Raw genomic sequence first — 21623 nt, 5'->3', positions numbered from 1 at the left:
GTTCATCCAACTCTACACCTTGTTATCTCAGATTCTCCAGCATCGGCAGTTCCCACTATCTCTGAATCCCTTTTTTGTGTCCTTATTTTACTGCTTGAGATTAAATGAAATATAAGCAAATCAAAAATTTTTAGTATCAAATCTCTGGCAGAACTATTGTGCTATAATCACTTTCAAGCAAACATATGCATAACTATAAATAAGTTAAATATGATATTACAGTAATATGTTGACTAAATATTGCACATGATTTACTACATGTATTATGCCCTGTTTTTGTTAAGGTCAAATTGCATTGTATCTGACAAACAGGTGAAAGACCATTTAAATGCCCATTTGAAGGCTGTGGCAGATCGTTCACCACGTCAAATATTCGTAAAGTGCATATTCGAACTCATACAGGTGAAAGGCCATATTTCTGTCCAGAAGCTGGCTGTGGAAGAGCCTTTGCTAGTGCCACTAATTACAAGAACCATATGAGGATACACACAGGTATCAATCAGAATAAAGTGCTGCTCAATATTTCCTAAAGCCTGCTTATTAGTATGTTACCTAACAGAGCAACTACCTATTTAAATATCTATTTAAGCCAATACATTATTTTGGTCAATGACGTAATTCGTCTTGAATGCTTTCTTATGGTAAAAAGTATAACAGTGTTTTGCCATCTTTTTGATTCACTTTTGTCTTCCTGGATGACATGGTGAGAAGGGGAATGGCAAATTCTCAGGCTTCAGCCAATTCAAGTCAATGAGTCATTTACTATAAGGATCATAACCTGGGATAAGTTTCAATCCTCACTTTCACTCAGATCCTTTACCTTTATAATGTTTAGAAGAGATTTATTATTTGATTGGAATATACAAAGCACAGGTATATTTTCAATTAGTAGTCATAATATGGATAACTACAATGTGCATGCATTAATTTGCCAGAGTTTAAATCTGTAGTATAATGGAATAAGAGCTGAGTCTCAACTTTCTGTTCAAAGCCTGAAAGTCAGAATTGTACATTTTTGAGTAACAAACTAAATCCTGGAAAGGTGGTGATCATTATAACTGACTCAGAAAAGGTGTCCTGTTTACATGAATAATTACCCTGTGCAGTTTCTGCATGTTTATAGTCGGTGAGAGAGTCCTGTTTAATCGAGCAAAAATTTTGAAGCACTCAGCAAAAGGTTCGTGGCTGGATAAAAGGAGTTTATAGCTTGGATTTGACCTCTAGTCTGCATGTTGGATTTAGGACAGAAAAACTGACAACACTACAGTTGTGTAATGCATCAGTAAACTGTTTTTCAAAGAAAAATAAGATTTCTTAGCATGGAATGCTAATTCTGCTGAATTTGAGCTGTAGCTTCTTTCAAGCTATTAGATGGAACAAAAGAATTTTAGGTTTTTTTTGCACATTGTCTAAGCATTTTATAGGATTTTGCACTTTTAGTGTTGAATTTATCTTTATTATGTAATTATGACATTATTTATTTATAATTTTCAGGGGAGAAACCTTATGTATGTACTGTACCTGGTTGTGATAAGCGCTTCACCGAGTACTCCAGTTTATATAAGCACCATGTAGTTCACACTCATTCCAAACCTTACAACTGTAACCACTGCGGCAAAACATATAAACAGACATCTACGCTGGCAATGCATAAACGAACTGCACATGGTGACAGTGAACCAACTGAAGAAGAAGAAACTTTCTTTGAACCACAGGATGGTAAGTACAACTTTATTTGTTTTCATGTTTTTGTCCATGCGTCTTAGACCAGCTAGTAATATTCAATAATCTTGAAGAATCATAAAAAGATTATTTTTGGCATAAGTCTGAAAAAGTTTGTGTGAAGTGAAATTCATTATTGTAAATAGAAATATTGAAACAAACTTGAAGTTTTTTTTCAAATTAACACTGTAAGTGTGCTCCATAAAGTCGGAGATCATGGTCCTGACTATCTGTTAAACATAGAACAGTCCAGCACAGGAACAGGCCCACTATGTCTATGCCGACCATGATGCCATTCCAAACTAATCCCATCTGCCAGCACTTGGTCCATATCTCTCTACTCCTTGCCTGTTCAAGTGTCTGTCTAAATGTATTTTAAGTGTTGCTATGATATCCGCTTCTACCACCTCCCTGGCATGTGTTCTAGGCACCTACCACCCTCTGTGTAAAAAAAGACTTTCCTCACATATCTCTTTTAAACTTTCCCCCTCTCACCTTAAACCTACGCTCCCTTGTATTTGACATTTCCACTCTAGGAAAAAGATTTTGACTATTCACCCATGCACCTCATAGTTTTATATAATTCTATTAGGATCGCACCTCTGCCTCCAAAGCTCCAGCAAAACGATGCCAAGCATTCTTGGTTGATCTGTTCAAATTTTATTTGGCAGATGAAGGCATGAGTACCAAATGTACCTGATCTGCAGGTGCAGTTTTGTTCTAAGTATAAGTTCACAGGTGCTGGATTGTCTTCGTGGTAATTCCTCTTGTGTTAGCCTCAATTATGAGTATTGAGCCATTGACCGTGGGCACAGTGGAGGTGCATTTGGGTGCAGTTTCCGAAAGGCCTCTGTAGCTTATAATCAGGATCCTGGCTAATTTTCTTTGTTCCCCTGATTTTCATCAGCTCAGAGATGTCAATGTCTGTTTTGTGCTCTGCTGCCATTCCAATTCAGATCAAATCTGGGAGTTCCTGATTTATATGGCTTAGGACTATACAATGACTGCACTTTGACAGTCAAATCCCAGGTGAGGTATTGTTTAGAGCTGTAATTTGAAGCTTACAGTTTATCAAGTTATGCATGACAAAAATCAAAATTGTTATATGTAACATATGATCTATTCATCAGCTTCTTGTAGTTTTCTAATTCTATTGAAACACAAGGGATTTCTCTGCAAACCTAATTTTTCTATTGTAAGACTAAGAATACTCAACTACAAGAATGCCCTTTTTTTTTCTAATTATGTAGCTGTGCATTTGGCACCTTTTGAGTCTCAAACCTGCAACTATAGGTTTGTGGTTAGCAAATGGAGATTTAGTTTTGGGATGTTAGATGTAAATGAAAGGTAATTATGAAGTCAATATGATGATGAAATCCTCTGTTTGTATCTGCTTGTTGTGCTGAGCAAACCAGCAATCTATGACCGATAGCATTTATGGAGCAGATGGTTTTGAAGGTTATTGTGTGGCAAAATTGAATTTTGCCTAGCAATTGGTGACGAACTTACTGCAAGGTTTTCAATAGGTCACTCAGAACAGTTCAGGAATACTGAAGAGGTTACAGGCAGTGAGTGGGAGAGGAGAAACAGACATGTAGACTCCGTGGTAGGACTGTTGCACCTAGCTGTACTGGTAGGAAGATAGCTAAACTACATATTCTATGTAGGGAACTCAGGAAGGAGTCAAGAGCAATTGGATGTTTCTGGTCTATCAGAAAACAAGTTCTCAAAATTAGTTGGCAGTTGGAGTCAGTCAGGACTCAAATGGTCATGGGGAGTTGAGAGAGTTGGAAGATTGCAGATTCTGTATCAGAAGAGACTACGAGCCTTAATAGAGTCGTAGAGTTTTACGGTATAGAAAGTAGCCATTCAGCCCATTGTATCTATGCCAGCTATCAAGCACTTTAATCCTATTTTACAGCATTTAGCCTAAAACTTTGTATGCTATGGCACTGTAATTCTTCATTTAAGTACTTAAATGTTGTGATGTTTCCTGCCCCTACCACCCTTTCAGGCATACTCACCACCCAAATGCTTCCTTAAATCCCCTCTAAACCCCTGCGCCTTACCTTAAATCTGATTAACCAGAGTATTGATCCCTCTCGTAAGGGTAGCATTTCTTCCTCTGCACCCTGTGTCCTTCATAATTTTGTACGTCTCAGTCAGGGCTTCTCACCATGACCCCACCTGGCCTCTAGCCTTCTCTGGGGTATCCAGCAATGTCTTCCAAATGGTGATGACACGGTGAATCAGAAAATCCCAGTAAGCTCCTCAAGAACCTGTGCACCTGTGCCCCTTCACTGACTGCTCCCATTCTGGCAAATTATCCTCTGGGGGTCCAAAACTGCATTCCAGTCATCATTCATAAACATAACTCCACCAACAGCTAGCATTACCAGACTAAAATTGTCCTGGGTTTTCCTGGGTTTCAGTTTTTCTGAGCTACATCAAGCAAACACTGCTTGTGTGCCTCAGTTGTACTGAAGTGTGATTTCAGCTAAGAAGAGAAACTAATAGGCTGGGGTTGCTTTCCTCACAGCAGTGAATGCTGCGGGCGGGTGAGTTGGGGTGATTGTGAGAACACCTGACTAAGGTGTACAAAATTATGAAGGATACAGAAACATTTAAAAAATATTTAATTCACTTGAAGTGCCATAACATAACAGGTTATGGGCTATATGCTGTAAAATAGATGGCTGGCCTAGACATATTGGGCTGAATGGCCACTTTCCATAGTGTAAAGCGCTCTCCCTCCTACTGTAGTATAGAGTCAATGTCCTGGAAGTATTATCACTAGACTGTTAATCCAGAGATCTAGGTAAGCTTCTGGGGGTCCAGGTTTGAATCCTACCACAGCAGATGTTGGAATTTGAATTCAAAAAAAAATCCAGAATTAAGAGTCTAATGATGACTGTGAAGCCATTATCAATTGTTGGAAAAAGCCATCTGATTCACTAATGTCCTTTAGGGAAGGAAACTGCCATCTTTACCTGGTCTGGCCTACACGTGACTCCAGACCCACACCAATGTGGTTGACTCTTAACTGCCCTCTGGGCAATTAGGGATCAGCAATAAATGCTGGCCTAGCCAGCGATGCCCACATCCCGTGAATGAATAAAACAAAATCTGTCAAATTGGTTTTGACTTAATTTGCTCTTTGATGCCCATATAAAGTGTTCATTCAGTGTGTTACGCACGTTTACCACGTGCTAATTCTTGAACGTTAGGACTAAGTTGTATTGTAGATTTGTATTATTATTATAAAGTTGTACAGTAGCATTTATTGTTGTTTGTTTGTGGCTCTATTCTCTTAGTAAGTCCCCTGGATCTCACACTTTATTTGCTTTTGACAAAACGATACTGGTCTCAAGCCAGATCATAACATTAATGTGGCACTTTGGTCCAGGATTGTAATGATATGTATTTTATCTAATAAAAAACAGTTCTGTAGCTGTATTTTGTAGATCTGAGAAATTACAAATGTATATTGTACTATACAAATGACAATATTTTCCCTTCTCTTGTTATTTCCAATTACTCAAAAAGGTGATTTCTGCTCCTCTTTCTTCAACCACCCCATAACCAACCCATGCCACCAAATGAAAATCTTTGGTGTTGTTGATGAAGTCATAAATTTCAACTAGCATCTAGACCATATAAAACCTGGGACCAAATTTCCTTTCTACTTAAACTATTTAGCTACATCTTGATAATGACCTTGAATAAATTTAGCAGTGATTTACAACAAATCTCATGCATATAATCAAGGAATGATTTACATCTGAGATTAATGAATCATCCAAAGTAAAAGTGTTTCTGTTGTGTTTTGGCACTTGGAGTTTTAGACTGCTCAGCATGACAAAATGTGAATTTGCATTTCCTTTTTCTTCTCTTTGAACATGAGGGTCAAACAAACAGCTACAAACAACAGCTGTTTTATATGATAATACCTCATTAATGTCAGGTGCTGCAGCAGAAGGCAAGAAACATTGCTGACCTTTTATGTTTGCCAAAAAGTTAGAATAAGAAGTTTTTGAATACAATATGGATTTGTAAGAATCTGATGCAATATTAATGCCTATCTTTTCTTTTTAAAAACAGAATTTCCTGCTGAATTGGTAGATTATTTTGTGAACTCTCAATTAAATAACATGCAAAACTGTTTAATGTTCCTGCACCAGAGACTGAAATAACAATATTCTGCATTTTTTGGCATGATAAAATAACAGCTTAGTGTAGCACAAAAGGCCATTCAGTCAATTGAGTTTGTGCCAGCTATTTGAAACAGCGATCCTTCATTTCCATTCCCCAACATTGTTTCCCTGTAATTTTTCTCTCATAAATATGAAATTACTAGTTTTAGACTTAACTCTTTTTTTTTAACGTTCAATGAGACATTCCCCAATTTGAAATGTATTGCTGTGTCCTATTTTGCTTTAGAAGTTACCTCTGGAGATGAAATCCTTAAAGGACAACCAATTACCTATGTAACCGGAGTTGAAGAAGACCATGGGTTATCTGGACAAGTTACTACAGTTGCTCAAGCAAATGTAGGTCAGCATATGGCCCTTATTGCGCAAGATGGTACGCAGCAACAGGTAAGAAAAAGACGAAATTCAAATTCCTGTCTTGAGCAGCCATGTAGAGTCCAAGTTTATCTTGTTTACTTTTGCTTATTCTTCTCTTGAGGGGTTGGTTAGCTCAGTTGGCGGGACAGCTGGTTTGATGCAGAGTGAAACCAGCAGCATGCGCTCATTTCCCACACCAGCTGAGGTTACCCCGAAGGTCCTTCCTTTTCAACCCCTCCCTTTGCCTGAGGCATGGTGACCCTCAGGTTAAAATACCACCAAATATCTCCATCTAATAAGAGAGCCTCTCTATCTAATAAGGGGCAACCCTATCGTCCTCTGGAATTATTGCGACTTTACTCTTCTCCTTTGTGTCTGTTGAGATGCATTTACAAGAGGGTGCAAGTTTTCCTTAACAGCAGAAGTTTATTGTACACAAGGAGGTATTTTTAAAAATTATCTAAATATGTACACAACAGTTAGAATCTAAAATTAAGCAAAGCAAAGTTTCAGACTATTTCCCAACGTTAGCCCCTACAAAGACTCATGTCTAGAGAAGTGATATACCCTATTCAACTCTTTACAGTTCCATTCCTTACAATTTTTCTCCCCTCTGGATTAAGGAGACAGTTTGACAAGTCCTTTCTAAATTTACTGATGTTAATTTTGTTTACAAATCTGAAAGCTTTAACTTTCTCACTTCTAATAAACTGCAGATTTCTAACCAGATTTCTTTGAAGAGAAAATCAAAACTTGCTTCTAAGCTCAAACTGATGTCTTCTGAACTGAATTGAGAAAAGTCTCAGCCATCCTACGTATATCCGAACTGAAAACAAAGCTTACATGTTTAGGCTGCCTGTCCATAAACCCAAACATATGAATGTCTTTCCATTAAAGCCACAGGAATCCAGAGTCACCTGCGTTCTGACAAAATGTTGGATCTAACTCACTGTTCCAGAGGACTGTCCAATCTCCACAGAATTAACAAACTGTGCCTGAATCTATTTTGAAATCCTAATTCCAAAATTATGTATAAATTGTATACATTTCATCACAAAGTAAAATTTAAAAAAGGGTTTTATTAAAATAATTTCAATATAAACTGCCAGGAAAGACAAGAATATCTGAGAAAATCTCTCCAGTATCTTTCATGTAAGTTTACATACAGACCATTGACAAAGAATTTCACCATTTTTTCACTTGGCCAAAGTACACTGGACCAGAAAGAATGGAGAAAATGTATATTTTAGATTGACAAACAACCTATGCTACTTTATTTTCAGATTGTTTAAAAACTAGGAGCAGGAGTAAACCAGTTGGCCCTTGCTGCTTGCTCTGGCATTCAATAAGCTCATGGCTGCTCGATTTTGGCCTTAATTCCATTTTCATGTGGTGCTCCCTACAACCTTTGACTTCCTTGTCAATGAAAAATCTGTCTAACTCAACCTTGACAATACTTAATGATTTAGCCTCCATGATCTCAGTGGAAGAGAATTCCAAAGATGAAGATCTTTTGAGAGAAAAATTTCCTCATCTTCATTTTAAATGAGAGATTCCTCATTTTAAAATTGTGTTGCTTTTTTTAAGAAAAATTTTGCTTTTTCATGGCATCTGAGCATTGCTGGGAAGCTAGCATTTGTTGCATATCTCTAATTGCCTGTGGGAAGCTTGTGAAAACAAGACACCGTTATAGTCCATCTGGTGCGGATGCATCCATGATGCTGCAGTTTAGAATGACTGAGGTGCTCACTAAGCTATTTAAGGGGGCTGTTAAACATCAACCGCATTGTGTGGATCTGGAGTCACATGTAGGCCAAAAGACCATAAGATATAGGAGCAGAATTAGGCTGTTTAGCTCATTGAATCTACTTCGTCATTCGATCATGGCTTATAGTTTCTCAACCCCATGCTTCTGCCTTCTCCCCATAATCCTTGATCCCTTTCACTCAGGCTATGCCCTTGGGTCCTTGTCTCACCTACTAATGAAGACATCTTCTCTTTGACTACTCTATCCAGGCCTCTCAGTATTTTGTAATTTTCAATGAGATCCCCCTCCTCAACCTTCTAAACTCCATTGAGTATATACCCAGAGTCCTCAACTGCTGCTTCATATGACAAGCCTTCATTCCTGGGATCATTGTTATAAACCTCTACTGGATCCCTTTACTTGCCGCACACTTCGACTGTACACAACAAAACTTGAATTTGAAAAGGAAGGTGATGTTGCCAATTTTATATGTGTGTGTTTTATACATATTAGACTGCATGTAGCTCCATATCAAGGCAGCCAGGTTCCTTAAATGGATAAATAAAGACCTACCTTAAAGCATTTAGTTGAGGACAGATTATTGACAAAAAAGGATTTAAATTTGCAAATAAATCCAACAATGGTTTAAAAAGTAAAAACATTCTTGCCCCCACACGCCCTCCCCCTCCACATGCACCTTCACCTGCACCTCGCACCTAACACACACCTCCCCTGTGCCTCACCCTACATGCTCGCACAACCCCCAGCACACTTGCGCTCCCCCTCCCCCGCACACTGTTCCCCACCGGCATGCCCTTCACCCCTGCATACCCTTCCCTCCTGCATACCCTTCCCTCCCTGTAAGCTCTTCCTCCACCCCATGCGCCCTTCCCTCCCCACGCACGCAGACCTCCTCCATACACCTCTCCATCCCTGCAACCGCAGACTTCACCCCACATGCACCCCTCCACCCTCGCGCCCGTTCCCCTCCACCCTCACGCCCGCTCCCCTCCACCCTTGTGCCCACTCCCCTCCACTCACACGCCCGCTCCCTTCCAGCCACAGAGGAAGAACATTCTGAAGAAGGGTCACTGGACCCAAAATGTTAACTCCGCTTTCTGTCCACAGATACTGCCAGATCTACACACATCTCCATACATGCAAATACATACACTTCCCCATAGGCACACATCTATCTGCAAGTGTAGGAAAAATATTAAACTATGTGGAATGTTATCCTAAAGTACTTTGGCCAAGTAGTAGTTATATTCAGGCAAAAGAATTATTTGCAGATTACACAAAGTCACTTTCCACAAAAGTGGTTGGCACTGACGTTTCTTCTTGGATTGGTTGTGGCTGTTTGATTCTTTTTTTGGTTGTCGTGGTATAGATTGAGATTTTTAAGAACCATCCCATGTGGTGATGAGGCCTTTGAGGGCATTTTCAAATCTCAAACTTTGATGAGAGGGATTACACAGAAGGAGAGAGTGGACATAGGCTGTTGCCTTTGTGGCAATTTTTTTCTCACTGTCTATACTCAGATACAAGATGCTTTACAATGACAAACTGATTCATGTGACCTTTCCTGAACATGTCACACACTCATGACTTCAAGCACCTTATAAACTTTCTAAATATGACATCTTTGCTGCTATAACAAGTGTTATTTGCTTTGAAAATTTTCTTTCCAAAACCTTCTATAAAAATATATATATCCAGCCAATAATATTATAAATTAATATTTTAGATAACACATCTTCACAGCACCGTATTCCCAGAACATTAGCCTTGCAATTCTGCATTACTAGTCCAATGGCATTATCATTACACCACCTTCTTTCCAACTTTCTAAATGAGTAGGGTAAAACTGTACACAGTACTGTTGGTCTCACTGATGCCTGTATACTTGGAACAAATCTCCTCTGCAATAAAAGCCAACATTCAGTTTGCCTTCTTAATTACTTTCTGTGTCTGAATACCCAGATCTCTCATTATGGCAGCATCTTGCAATGTGTTTTTATTTAAATAATAGCTTTTCTGTTGTTCCTGCCAAAGTACCAACCACACATTTTCCAAGATTATACTTCATCTGCAATATTCTTACCCAGTCACTTCACCTATCTATGTCCCTTTACAGTCTCATTGTACCCTCTTGAAAACTTGCTTACTTATTTTTGAATTGTTGGCAAACCTTTTTGGCAAATCATACATGTTATTAATATAGATTGTAAATAGTTGAGATCCAGCTCCCATTCCTACATTATTGCATTTGCCAACCTGAAAATTGCCCATTTACCTCAGAACTCCAATTTTTGTTAGCCAAACTTTTATCCATTAATGATATCATCTCCAGTATCCTTTAATTTGGCACCTTATCAAATGTCTATTGGAAATCCAAATACACAACATCTATTGTAAGTCCATGATCCACCCTGCATGTTACAGCCTCAAAGACATTTGTCAAGCATGATGTCCCTTTCACCATGTGGATTTCTGTTGGCTGGTTACAGAGGCTGCAAGGTTGGGTAATGAAACAGGCAGCTGCAAGGAGTAAAGAGGAAGAGGCTGCAAGAAGGGAAAAGAACAAGGAGACTTTGTGAGAAGGAGGAGAAGATGGAGGCTGCTCTCTGAATTCTGTCTAAAAGCAACACCCAAGTAATTGGAAGCTGTGAAAACCTGAAATCACTGATGTAATAAATTCCTTAAAAGTGAACGTGGAACCTGTGGTTTACATCTGCATAGGTTCAGGAGTTATTTTATGGGTAAATGTAGTGGATGCTGTTGGACTGAATACTGCAAGGGCTAGCATTATAAATGGCAGATTACATTATGCTATGATACCTACTACTTAGTTATCAAGATACTTGCAAGATTTGAACAAGTTCACCAATATATATTTTCTGTAGCTCCCATTCCTTTTTCAATATTTTCTATGAACCAGAATCCTTTATAGATGAATATATTGAATTTTTGGATGTCCCCCTCACTTTGTTTCTTTATCTCTATCGCTTTATTTGTGACTATTTTTGGGAGTCATTTCTATCACTTCTGTTTCTTGGACCTCAGCTTTAGTCCATAACACCTCTTTGTAGTAGACAGTTAGTTTCCTGCATTTTGTTGTTAACGCTCAATTTAAATACAATGGTATCAATGTACTTTATGTTATTAAATTTTTATATCCAACTCATTTATCTGCTTGAAAATGTTGCAAGGCTCTGCTCTATAACATTTAATTCAGCATACAGGTGATGGAGGGGACACTTCTTTCTCAGTTACTTTGTGTTCCCTTAAATTGTTTTGCATCATGTTTCTATGAAGGGATGACCTGTCCTCAAGCGTCTTGAAGAATCTTCTAATGTGTTTGCCAAATCCACTCTGATTCTATTCTCTCACCCCTCCATCCCACCAGACTCCGAGCTGAACTGATCCCCGTTCTAGAACTAGCATAATACTATATATAAATTCAATATTATCGTACATAATTGTTTTGGAATGAGTCTGTTTCACTAACAAAATGACAGTTAGGAACTCCAAAATTCAAACATTACACATGGAAGCTTGAAATTTGTTAAACATTTTACGACTTCAGTTTACACTTTGGGCATTTTAGTTCTGTTCTTTTTAGCCAGAGCAGAATTCATGTCAGGGTCTGTTTACCCTGTCTCTACAAAAACATTTGAGAATTTTAGACAAGTCTGTGAATTGCTGCAGAATGTTTTCCAAACTAGTTTGCAGTTTCACCGGGTCTGAGAAGGAGAGCTTTCCTGGTTCCAGAAATGTGGTGCAACTGAAACACATAAAAACCAGTATTAATTTACTACGAATTAAGACCTATTTCTCATGCTTTTTGTAGTTGGTCCAAATGCATTGTCCAGGAATTATGTTAACGGTTGTATTTTGTTTATTTTTATCAGTGTGGGAGCAGAAGGGATTAACATTTGAGTTATTGGTTCATTTTAAGACTATAGTGTGTGTAGTCCATAATTTTCAAAGTAATTCTGTATTTTAAACATTTCTATGGTGTTAACTTTACTCTCAACTTTAAACTGTGTTCAGAAAGCAAATGGCAACTGTTGCTTTTTATCCAATTAATTTTGCACAGTTACACAGCAAGGAATTAGATTAGATCAGTGCACAAATCCTTGGAAATTGAGAGGGTGCCACCAATTATAGTATCATTGTTGGCCTCAATGGCGATGAACAGCTTGATGCTTGTTGCCATAAGAAATGGAAATTCAGGTCATTCCTGTACTTGCAGGAAGTAACATCATTACTTTTCTATTCTACTATTCATCACCTTAGCTAAGGCCCATTCAGTTTGATTTCTTTCTGTTTATGTAGATTACTACATTTGCACACTTTAGTTACTATATTTAGCAAAGCATTCATGAGCAGATTCAACTGATTCATCCCACATTGGTAACCCTGGATTTTGGACACTACATCTTCAAATCAATGTTATTTTGTCACAGCTCTTTTTTCATTTGGTATTCGTTAGCACAATTCACAAAAAAGCAATATAAATGGAAAATAATATTTGTACTGTATGAGGGGAGACTGCTGATCATTTGGCAAGTGGTCTCTGACTGGCAAAGGTGTTGCCATTGACTGACAGTTAACTGCCAAGTTTTGTTTAAATTTTAAACCTGCAGGGATTTAATGATCCAGGGATTGAATGATCGAAGCATTACTCTGGAAATGGCCCTCACCTGTGTTGCAGTGTGTTTACATGTTCTTGCTGTTTGTAAAGTACAGGGCTCCCTGTATTAATATATGTAGCTTATAGTATGCACAAGTGTACCACACTGTGAGACTGATTGACAATCCTGACTTGTCACTGTAATTCTTTGCACAGTCAGGATTTTGTAACAAATGTTGTCCAATTGTCGAAACATATCTAATGTTGGATACTGTGTTTTGCAAGCACAGACTGACTGGGACGATCAGTACCTGCAGTGAACAGTCGAAGGGGTTTACTGTTTGATACAATCTGAGAATTTGGGATGTTTGGCCTATGTACATGTTATCATGCTGACACTGAAATTCATGTGCCATATGACTTATTTGTGTGGTAGACAGGATGTATTTTTGGTTTGAGAGCAGCATTCTGTTAGTGGCAAACACTACTTGTTGCTATTGTATAGTAGCAACATGAAACAGCTAACTTCATCTGTTGTTCTAGCTTTTGAAATACCTTGCCCTTTCAGAGTATTTTAAGTATTAGTGCACTTTTCAAGAACAAAAGTGACAACATTAGGCTCTTTTATGAGTTTGCAATGTTATTTTTTTGTTCTCTAAATTTTTGTAGGTATTACTATTTAACTGTAAGTAATGTGCAATTCAAGTATTACCTAATATGTACAGCATAACTATTACATATAAGTATGGACAAAATATCAGATTGAAATTGCCTAAATTACATGTTTATACCCAGTTAAATTATTCTCTGCTTTCTACCCACTGAAGACTACACAGTCTTCACTTCACATATTCAGTAACCCAAGAGATCGGCTGGTTTAAAAAAAACAAATCTGGGTCTGCATGTTAAGATTTGAAAACTGCTTTATTTGTTTGTTTCAGGTCAACATATCTCAGACAGATCTGCAAGGAATTGGCAATACTATAACAATGGTAACACAGGACGGCACTACCATCACAGTCCCAACACATGATGCAGTTATTTCAACACAAGATACGCACTCAGTTACAATGGTAACAACAGATGATTCAGATGGCCAACAGGTAATGGAGTTCTGTTGTATTTTTACTATTTTGAGATTAGAATAATATGTTGTTCTAGCTATTGCTCAGTCAATGGCCAGACTTGTGCACAAACTAGCTAGACCTTTTCTAATTCTATGCATTGATGCAGATTTTCAATTTTTTTCCAAACTTCTGAACTATTTTTCACTTTCGCAGAACAAAATAAAGCTACCATAATTGCATATAGCAACAGATGCGCACGTTTTGAACTTTTTCACAATGCAGCTTGAGCAGTCTGCAAAAGGTTTAATCCGATTTTCCCTTCTACTAGTTGTATTATTTATTGTGAACAAAAAAAACTTTAAAAAGAAATTCAATTGAGACTGCATCTTGAACAGATGTATAAATATGGAATATAGACTTGAGCAGTGGCAAGTTCAGTGGAAACATAGAAACATAAAAGATCGGAACAGGAGGAGGCCACTTGGCTCCTCAAGCCTGCTCCGCTATTCATCACAATTATGGCTGATCGTCCACCTCAATAGCCTAATCCTGCTTTCTCCCCATAACCTTTGATCCCATTCGCCCTAAGCACTACATCTAGTCACCTCTTGAATACATTCAATGTTTTGGCATCAACTACTTCCTATAGTAATTAATTCCACAGGCTCATCACTCTTTGGGTAATCAAGACACCACCATCATTCTGTGATTTGCTGACTTCAGGTTACATTCATTTCATGTCCATGAATCTGTATCATTGATTTTAAAATGTTTTGAGACATGCTGAGATTGTGAAAGGTGCTATATAAATTCAAGTATTTTTGTTTTCTTCCTTATTTTTCTTAAGTGTCTAGGTTGCATGTCACTGTGATTCTTGGTTGAGCCTTTGGTCTAGGTAGGCTAGCATTTCCCAGTTCAGAACTTCATCCTCCTCTTGCCAATTTGGTCCAGTCTCAGATTTAATCTTCTTTATCAGTCAAGCCTAGCTCTGCCATTAGTCTCTCCTAAAATAGGAGCAGGAGTAGGCCATTTGGCCCCTTGAGCCTGCTACACCATTCAGTAAGATCATGACTGATCTGATCATGTCCTTAATTCCAGTTTATCCAAGAACCTTTAACTCCCTTGTAGATCGAACTTGAACACTTGAACTTGAAGTCTATGAATAAATTAATTTGATTTTTCATTCCTTTTCTTTATCGTTCCTTTTCTTTTTCATTCCTGTTCTTTTTCAAGCCTTCCTAAGTTGTTCTTGTTTCATATATTCCTTACATCTAAAAAGGCTGTCAGAGACTAGTTCACAAGCAAGTCTATGAAACCATAAAAGAACCTCCTAATTTTACAAATTATTAAGCCTTTGTTTGTTTCGTAGCCGTGAAGACTTAAATGAAAATTTGAGTGGGTGAAAGCAGTATAAAACAGTGAGAAATTTTCAAATTTCAAAATCACATACCAGTAGCCTACCTGCTTTTGTTTCTTTTCAAAATAACTTTAAGCACAGACTGTCCTTGTTTGCTGTATTGTGAAACAGATTTATTAACTCACAATACTTAAGTCAATGACATATGTTTATTTTTAATTGTAACAATAATAGCTATCAAAAGCAAAATGTTTTCCAACCACTAGATCAGATGCCTGGATAACAAGGCACCAATGACCAACAACTGTCTTTGGCAGGCCAATTACACATAAATTAAATTTCTGTTGAAATACCATCATCTACAATTGACTAATTGACAGCATTTTTCAAAATAATCTAATATTGAAAATAATCAATAATAACTAAATTTATGAAATGAAGAGATTATGTGCTTAGCAAATTAAAAGCTTTTTTTAAAATTGATTAAAAGCATCTGTTTTTTACTAAAGGTGGCTATAGTGACACCAGATTGTGAGATGAGGGGTGAAGCTACTATAGCTGCACTACAGGCTGCATCCGTTGAAGTAGAAAAAATGGTCACCCAACAGAATCATGAGCATCATTTAGTGACTGGAGGAGCACGACCTGTCACGTTACTGGCTACAGCAAATGGCACTCAAATTGCAGTGCAGGTGGGTTTTCAACGTACTATCTTAATATTAAAAGTAAATATTTTGCTGATTTTTTTCAGAGTGAGATTGAATAATCTTGTCCAAAGAATAAGGAGGCCTGGCAGTTTTTTATTGTACTGAAGATCCTTGTGTGCTAAGCATTCTTAATGATTAATTGAGTTTGAAATCGGTGTTTGTCATAGTTTTTTCTCTTCTCACCCTCCTTTAACTTTGTTCTTGTATCTTTTAAACCTTGTTGCTTCTTTCACATTGAAGGCTTGCCAGCATTGTGACCTGGGGAAAGGGTAAAATTAGTACATTTATTGCATATTATACACGAATAAAGTTTGATATGCTTTTTATTTATTGGTTATTCCTTCCGAATAAAAGAATTACTGTAACCTGATGATACTGACAAGAGGTTTAATTCCACTCTATTATCAGTGATTAAAGATTTATAATTATGAGTGGGAATTGGGGAGCAAAAATCAAAATTTGGTTCTCTGAGGGCATCAGTGATCATTAATGCGTTATTAGTTTGATTACTTATTTAATGCAAAATCAGCAAATTCACAAACCAAATTATCTGCTTTAGTGATGTACTGATCCTTATTACAATTGAAATCTCAAACTGTATTTAGGGAAGTGAAGTGTTCAAACTAAGTCAGAGTAGAAGGTGAATTTTCGAAGTACTTTTGCCACTCACAACTGCTAGTTTGGCAGTAACTCCGCTGACATACTGAACTGGGTTTCCAACAAAGTTCTTCTGCCAGAGTGGAATAGGTTCCATCGAAATTTCCTAACTTGGTTATTTCTCTAGCTATTTAAAACAGTAAATTTTCCTCTCCTACTTTTTTCCCCCATATCTTTTAAAGGAGCTTGAATCATGTTGACATATTGTTCCACAGTATTGGGAGAAAAGGAGAAAGAGAGAGCAATACCCTTAATTCTATTAATCTCCAGCTGTGATTAATGTACAATGCAGCCTGCATTCAATCCCATGAGTTCGCTTCCCTTATCATCAATATCATACTAAAATATCACTGGCTCCTCATAATGCAATACATTAGATTCAGAATTTCTATTTCATCTGTATTTTTAAATTTTTGCATTTATGTTTTTAATCTCACTGCACACTTTTTTATAATTCATTCTGAGGATATGGGTATTACTGACATGCTAGCATTTATTCAGATCTCTAATTCCTCCCAAGGAGGCATAAATCATGTAAATTGTGCAAGAACTTACAGAGAGAAATTGCTATTGATCTCCATCTTGTCTAGTGTTCGTTAAAAAGTTAACAGAGCCAAATCTTTTCAAAATTGTACTTAAAATATTTTATTACAAACGATCAACGTGAAATGGAAGGGAAACCTGTCAGTTTAGCTCTGTTTCTAGAGTAACAATTCATAAATTTGCACTTGCAGCTGTTGTTTTCACCACTCTTGATGCCATAATAATGCAGAACAAGGATAAAATTGGAATTCACCATTAGTATTTTTACATTGACAATCAGTGGAAACTGATTGCAGCTAAGTATAGAAAGGAGCTACGTTCAAACTCTGTTCAGTTGGGAAGCTACCTTTTATTTGGTCCTGGGAGAAGCTGTTGTGACAGTAGATAATTAGTTTCTGTATATTATCTGTCCCTTGGACTAGACAATTACCAACAGGTGGCTGCTAAGTTTTAGATGAGATTTGTGCTCTGCGACTAGACAAGTTAGAGTCTTAGAGTCATAAAGATATACAACACGGAAACAGATCCTTCAGTTCAACTTGTCCACACTGACCAAGTATCTTGTATAAATCTAGTCCCATTTGCCAGCATTTGGCCCATATCCCTCTAAACCCTTCCTATTCATACACCCATCCAGATGCCTTTTAAATGTAATTATACCAGCCTCCACCACTTCCTCTGGTAGCTCATTCCATGTACGTACCACCCTCTGCGTGAAAAAGTTGCCCCGTAGGTCCCTTTTATATCTTTCCCCGTCACCTTAAATCTACGCCCTCTGGTTTTGGATGTCCCCACCCCGGCAAAAAGACCTTGGCTATTTACCCAATCCATGCCCCTCATGATTTTATAAACCTCTATAAGGTCACCTTTCAGCCTCCGACACTCCAGGGAAAATAGCCCCAGCCCATTCAACCTCTCCCAATAGGTCAAACCGTCCAATCCTGGCAACATCCTTGTAAATCTTTTCTGAGTCATTTCTAATTTCACAACATTCTTCCTGTATCAGGGAGAGCAGAATTGCACGCAATGCTCCAAGAGTGGCTGAACCAATGTCCTGTACAGCCGCACGTGACCTCCCAACTCCTATACTCTGTGCACTGACCAGTAAAGGCAATCATCAGTGTAAAACTGTCTTTCAATCTCATTGCATTGTCTCCAAATAGTACGGCATATTTATTTCAACTGGTTTTGTGTTTTCTAAAGTGTTCCACTTTGCTGTGATAAAACAACATTGTTTGTAATCTCAGAGAATGGTGTTGGCCCAATTCTCTCTGATATTTTGTAGTAGAGTATATGTGCTTCATGCAGGTATGAAGTCATGGTGGTTCCTTTGACAGCTACTGTACTGTATTCTTTTTGTTTACCTTGGACTTGTGTTCTGGCTAGAGGAGGGTAGGTAATTAAAGAGCTAAGGTGAGAGGCTTTGCGGGGATGGATCATATCACAAAAGTAATTTGAATTCTTCTTGAACTGATCTCTCTGTAGAGAGATGACTGTAAGCAAATAATGATCTAACCATGCTGTAGGATGTATTAGACCAGCAATCTCTGTTCCATCTCCTGAGTAAAACTTCCAATTAGCTAAATAGTTGTTGAAATTAGTAAGATGGTAACTGATGATCTTCCACATTGAGCACCCTGTGTAAGACCAATGTACAGGATTCATGGAGATGTTTGAAGTTGCAATGGATTATTTCAACCCTTAATTTCAACCCTTGTACCTTTCCACTTGCCTTGATTATTATCTTCTCTTTTTATGAAGCCTCTAAAATGCGCAGACATTTTCTTATATTTAAACCACTGTATAAATGCAGGTTGTTGTTCCTACTGAACTTGCAAAAGGCGTTCAAGAAGGTCCCATGTAAGAGAGTAGCATGTAAAATTAAAGCATGGGACTGGGGTTTGTGTACTGACCTGGATAGAGAACTGGTTGACAGATAGGAAACAAAGCAAATTTTCTGTCTTTTTCCAAGTGGAAGGCAGTAATGGTACCACGTGGATCAGTGTTTGGACCCCAGCTATTCACAATATATGTTAATGGTTTAGATGAGGGGTATAAATATAATATCACCAGGTTTACAATGATACAAAACTGGCTGGAGGATCAAATATGAGGATGATGCAGAGTAGCTACAATGTGATTTGGAGAAGTTGAGTGAGTGAGTGGGCAAATGCATGGCAGATAAAGTATAATATAGATAAATGTGAGGTTATCTACTTCGGTAGCAAAATAAGGAGGGTGGATAATTAACTGAATGACAATAAATTGGTAAAGGGGGAGGTGCAGTGAGACCAACGTCCCTTAACATGACAACACATCCTTAGCTGTCGCACCAGCCGATGCTGCTTCGCATACTCGATCCTGCAAGGCTGAAGTCGCTGAAAGTGAGCATGCAGCATGTGGTGAAGAAGGCAAATCTTGTTTTGGCCTTCATGGCGAGACGATTCGAATACAGGAGCAATGATGTCTTGCTGAATTTTTACAGAGCCTTGGTGAGACCACTCCTGGAGTACTGTGTGCAGTTTTGGTCTCCTTATCTGAGGAAGGGTCTTCTGGCTATGGAAGTGCAACGAAAATTTACCAGATTGATTCCTAGGATAGTGGGACTGACATATGAAGACAGACTGGATCGGTTAGGACTGTATTCACTGGAGTTTAGAAGAATGAGGGGATATCTGTAGAATCCTATTAAATTCTAACAGGTCTAGACAGGTTAAATGCAGGAAGGATGTTCCTGATGACCAGGGAGTCCAAAACCAAAGGTCACAGTTTAAGCATATAGGGTGGGCCATTTAAGACTGAGCTGAGGAAATTTTTTTTCACAAGAGAATGGTGAGCATTTGTAATTCTCTGCCACAGAAAGCAGTTGAGGCCAAAATGTTGAATATTTTCAAGAAAGTGTTAGATATATTTCTTCGGATCAGAGGGTATGGGGAGAAAGTGGGAACAGGGCACTGAGTTGGATGATCAGTCATGATCATATTGATTGGTAGAGCAGGTTCAAAGGGCCAAATGGCCTATCCTGTTCCTATTTGCTGTTTCCATGTAATTAACTTTACTATCCATACAAGTTGAGCTTTTCTAAGTATGCTTTGACACACATAACGTCTAATGATCAGTGGCACATTGTTTTGAATTGACAAATGAAGTTTTATCAAAAAGAAATATTACATTATAAAAATTATCATACTTAATTATGTTTTTCTTATAGCTTGGCGAGCAGCAATCATTGGAAGAAGCGATCAGATTAGCATCTAGAATACAACATGGTGAAACGCCAGGGATTGATGAACATCAATAAAGAAATAATTAAAAATAATGTAAGGGCTGCAGTTCTGCCTATTTCTAACAATAATTGTACTGTATATAATACACAGACTGTATTGCTTACAGGCCCTGTGTAGCTTTTAAACATTTTTAAAGCTGCAATATATTGTTGTGAACATCATGAATTTTCAAGCATTCATTTAGAGTACTAATTGAAGATAAGCTAATGAAGCAGAATTTTTGCACTGCGAACTAGTCTAAGTTGAATATTAATTTACCTCCAATCTTTGCTTGTATACTGCTCTAACTTATTTTGTCACTGCTCAGGTGCATTAGATACAGCACACTTATTTGAAAGAAAATAGTATCTTTGCAAACCAGTATTCAAGTTGGAAGTATGAATCAGAATAATATTTACTGTACTACTGATTTCCAGTTTAAAGATATGGATTCTTTATTCCTTATTAGTTTATCAACTTTACTGGACACATACTTTTCCTGTTAAATGATCTTTGTTAAAGTTTACACAAACTTTTTCATGATATATTGCAGCTTTAGAGTGTCTGTTAACTGTGTACAGTTTGGACTAGACAAATCAGGTTCTTGATATTAAGGTACTTTAAACTGTAGACCCAAAAATGTGGAATACCTGAGCGTGCATTTAAAAACTTAATTCTGCCTGTATTTTCACACCCAGGAAATCGAAGTAATAGAATATTATATTCTAGTGGAAACATTAAAGATTTGAACATATTTGGGACTACAGTTTTACACCTTTGTGGAAATTTATTTCATACTACTAAAAGGTGTTTGATCTTTGCTTGTGACCAGTTACCTGTAAATACATACTAATGCCACAGATGTAACCTACATTTTACTTTTTACATATGATCATGTAAAAGTACAAAAAGAGGAGCTTTGGTTGTGCAATATTAAAGATATACAATCTAAGTTTATGTTGCTTTATTCAAAATAACGTTTTTGTGTCAGGTATTATTCTGAAGGCATTTTATCTGATAAAAACAAAGGAAAAAAATACAATTGGTTGCTTGAATGATTTGATGAATTGGTAATAAAGGTGCATCCTGTACGTAGGGTTTTAAACAGATATGCTTAGATTTTGGCAATAACATCTATCAATAGAAAGGTTGATTTATTAAAGCAGAAAAGCCACTTTGTTAAGGAGACTTCAAGAAAGTTATTGCTACTATACTATATTTTTAAAAAATAAATTAGGGAAAAATTTGAAATGTTTACTTTTTTATTTAAAGTAGTGTAACTTCTTGTCAGCAGGTTTTGCCAGGGAAATTTTTTTTTAAGTATATTAAAAGAAAATATTTTGAAATTAA

General features: G+C 37.4%; 1 protein-coding gene across 1 annotated transcript in view; it reads left to right on the top strand.

Annotated features, from left to right (window-relative positions):
* LOC109921277 (zinc finger protein 143-like) overlaps positions 1-21623 on the top strand; it is a 36874-nt gene extending 15251 nt beyond the window's left edge. Inside the window, exons 4-9 of the mRNA XM_048607331.1 lie at positions 313-492; positions 1495-1719; positions 6163-6320; positions 13618-13779; positions 15610-15792; positions 20219-21623. Coding sequence (XP_048463288.1) covers positions 313-492; positions 1495-1719; positions 6163-6320; positions 13618-13779; positions 15610-15792; positions 20219-20308 — 998 coding nt within the window. The 3' untranslated portion in view covers positions 20309-21623. The remainder of the gene's footprint in view (positions 1-312; positions 493-1494; positions 1720-6162; positions 6321-13617; positions 13780-15609; positions 15793-20218) is intronic.

This window comes from Rhincodon typus, chromosome 17, assembly GCF_021869965.1.
Source record: "Rhincodon typus isolate 14 chromosome 17, sRhiTyp1.1, whole genome shotgun sequence".
Lineage (NCBI taxonomy): Eukaryota > Metazoa > Chordata > Chondrichthyes > Orectolobiformes > Rhincodontidae > Rhincodon > Rhincodon typus.
This window is presented reverse-complemented; position numbering and strand designations above follow the sequence as displayed.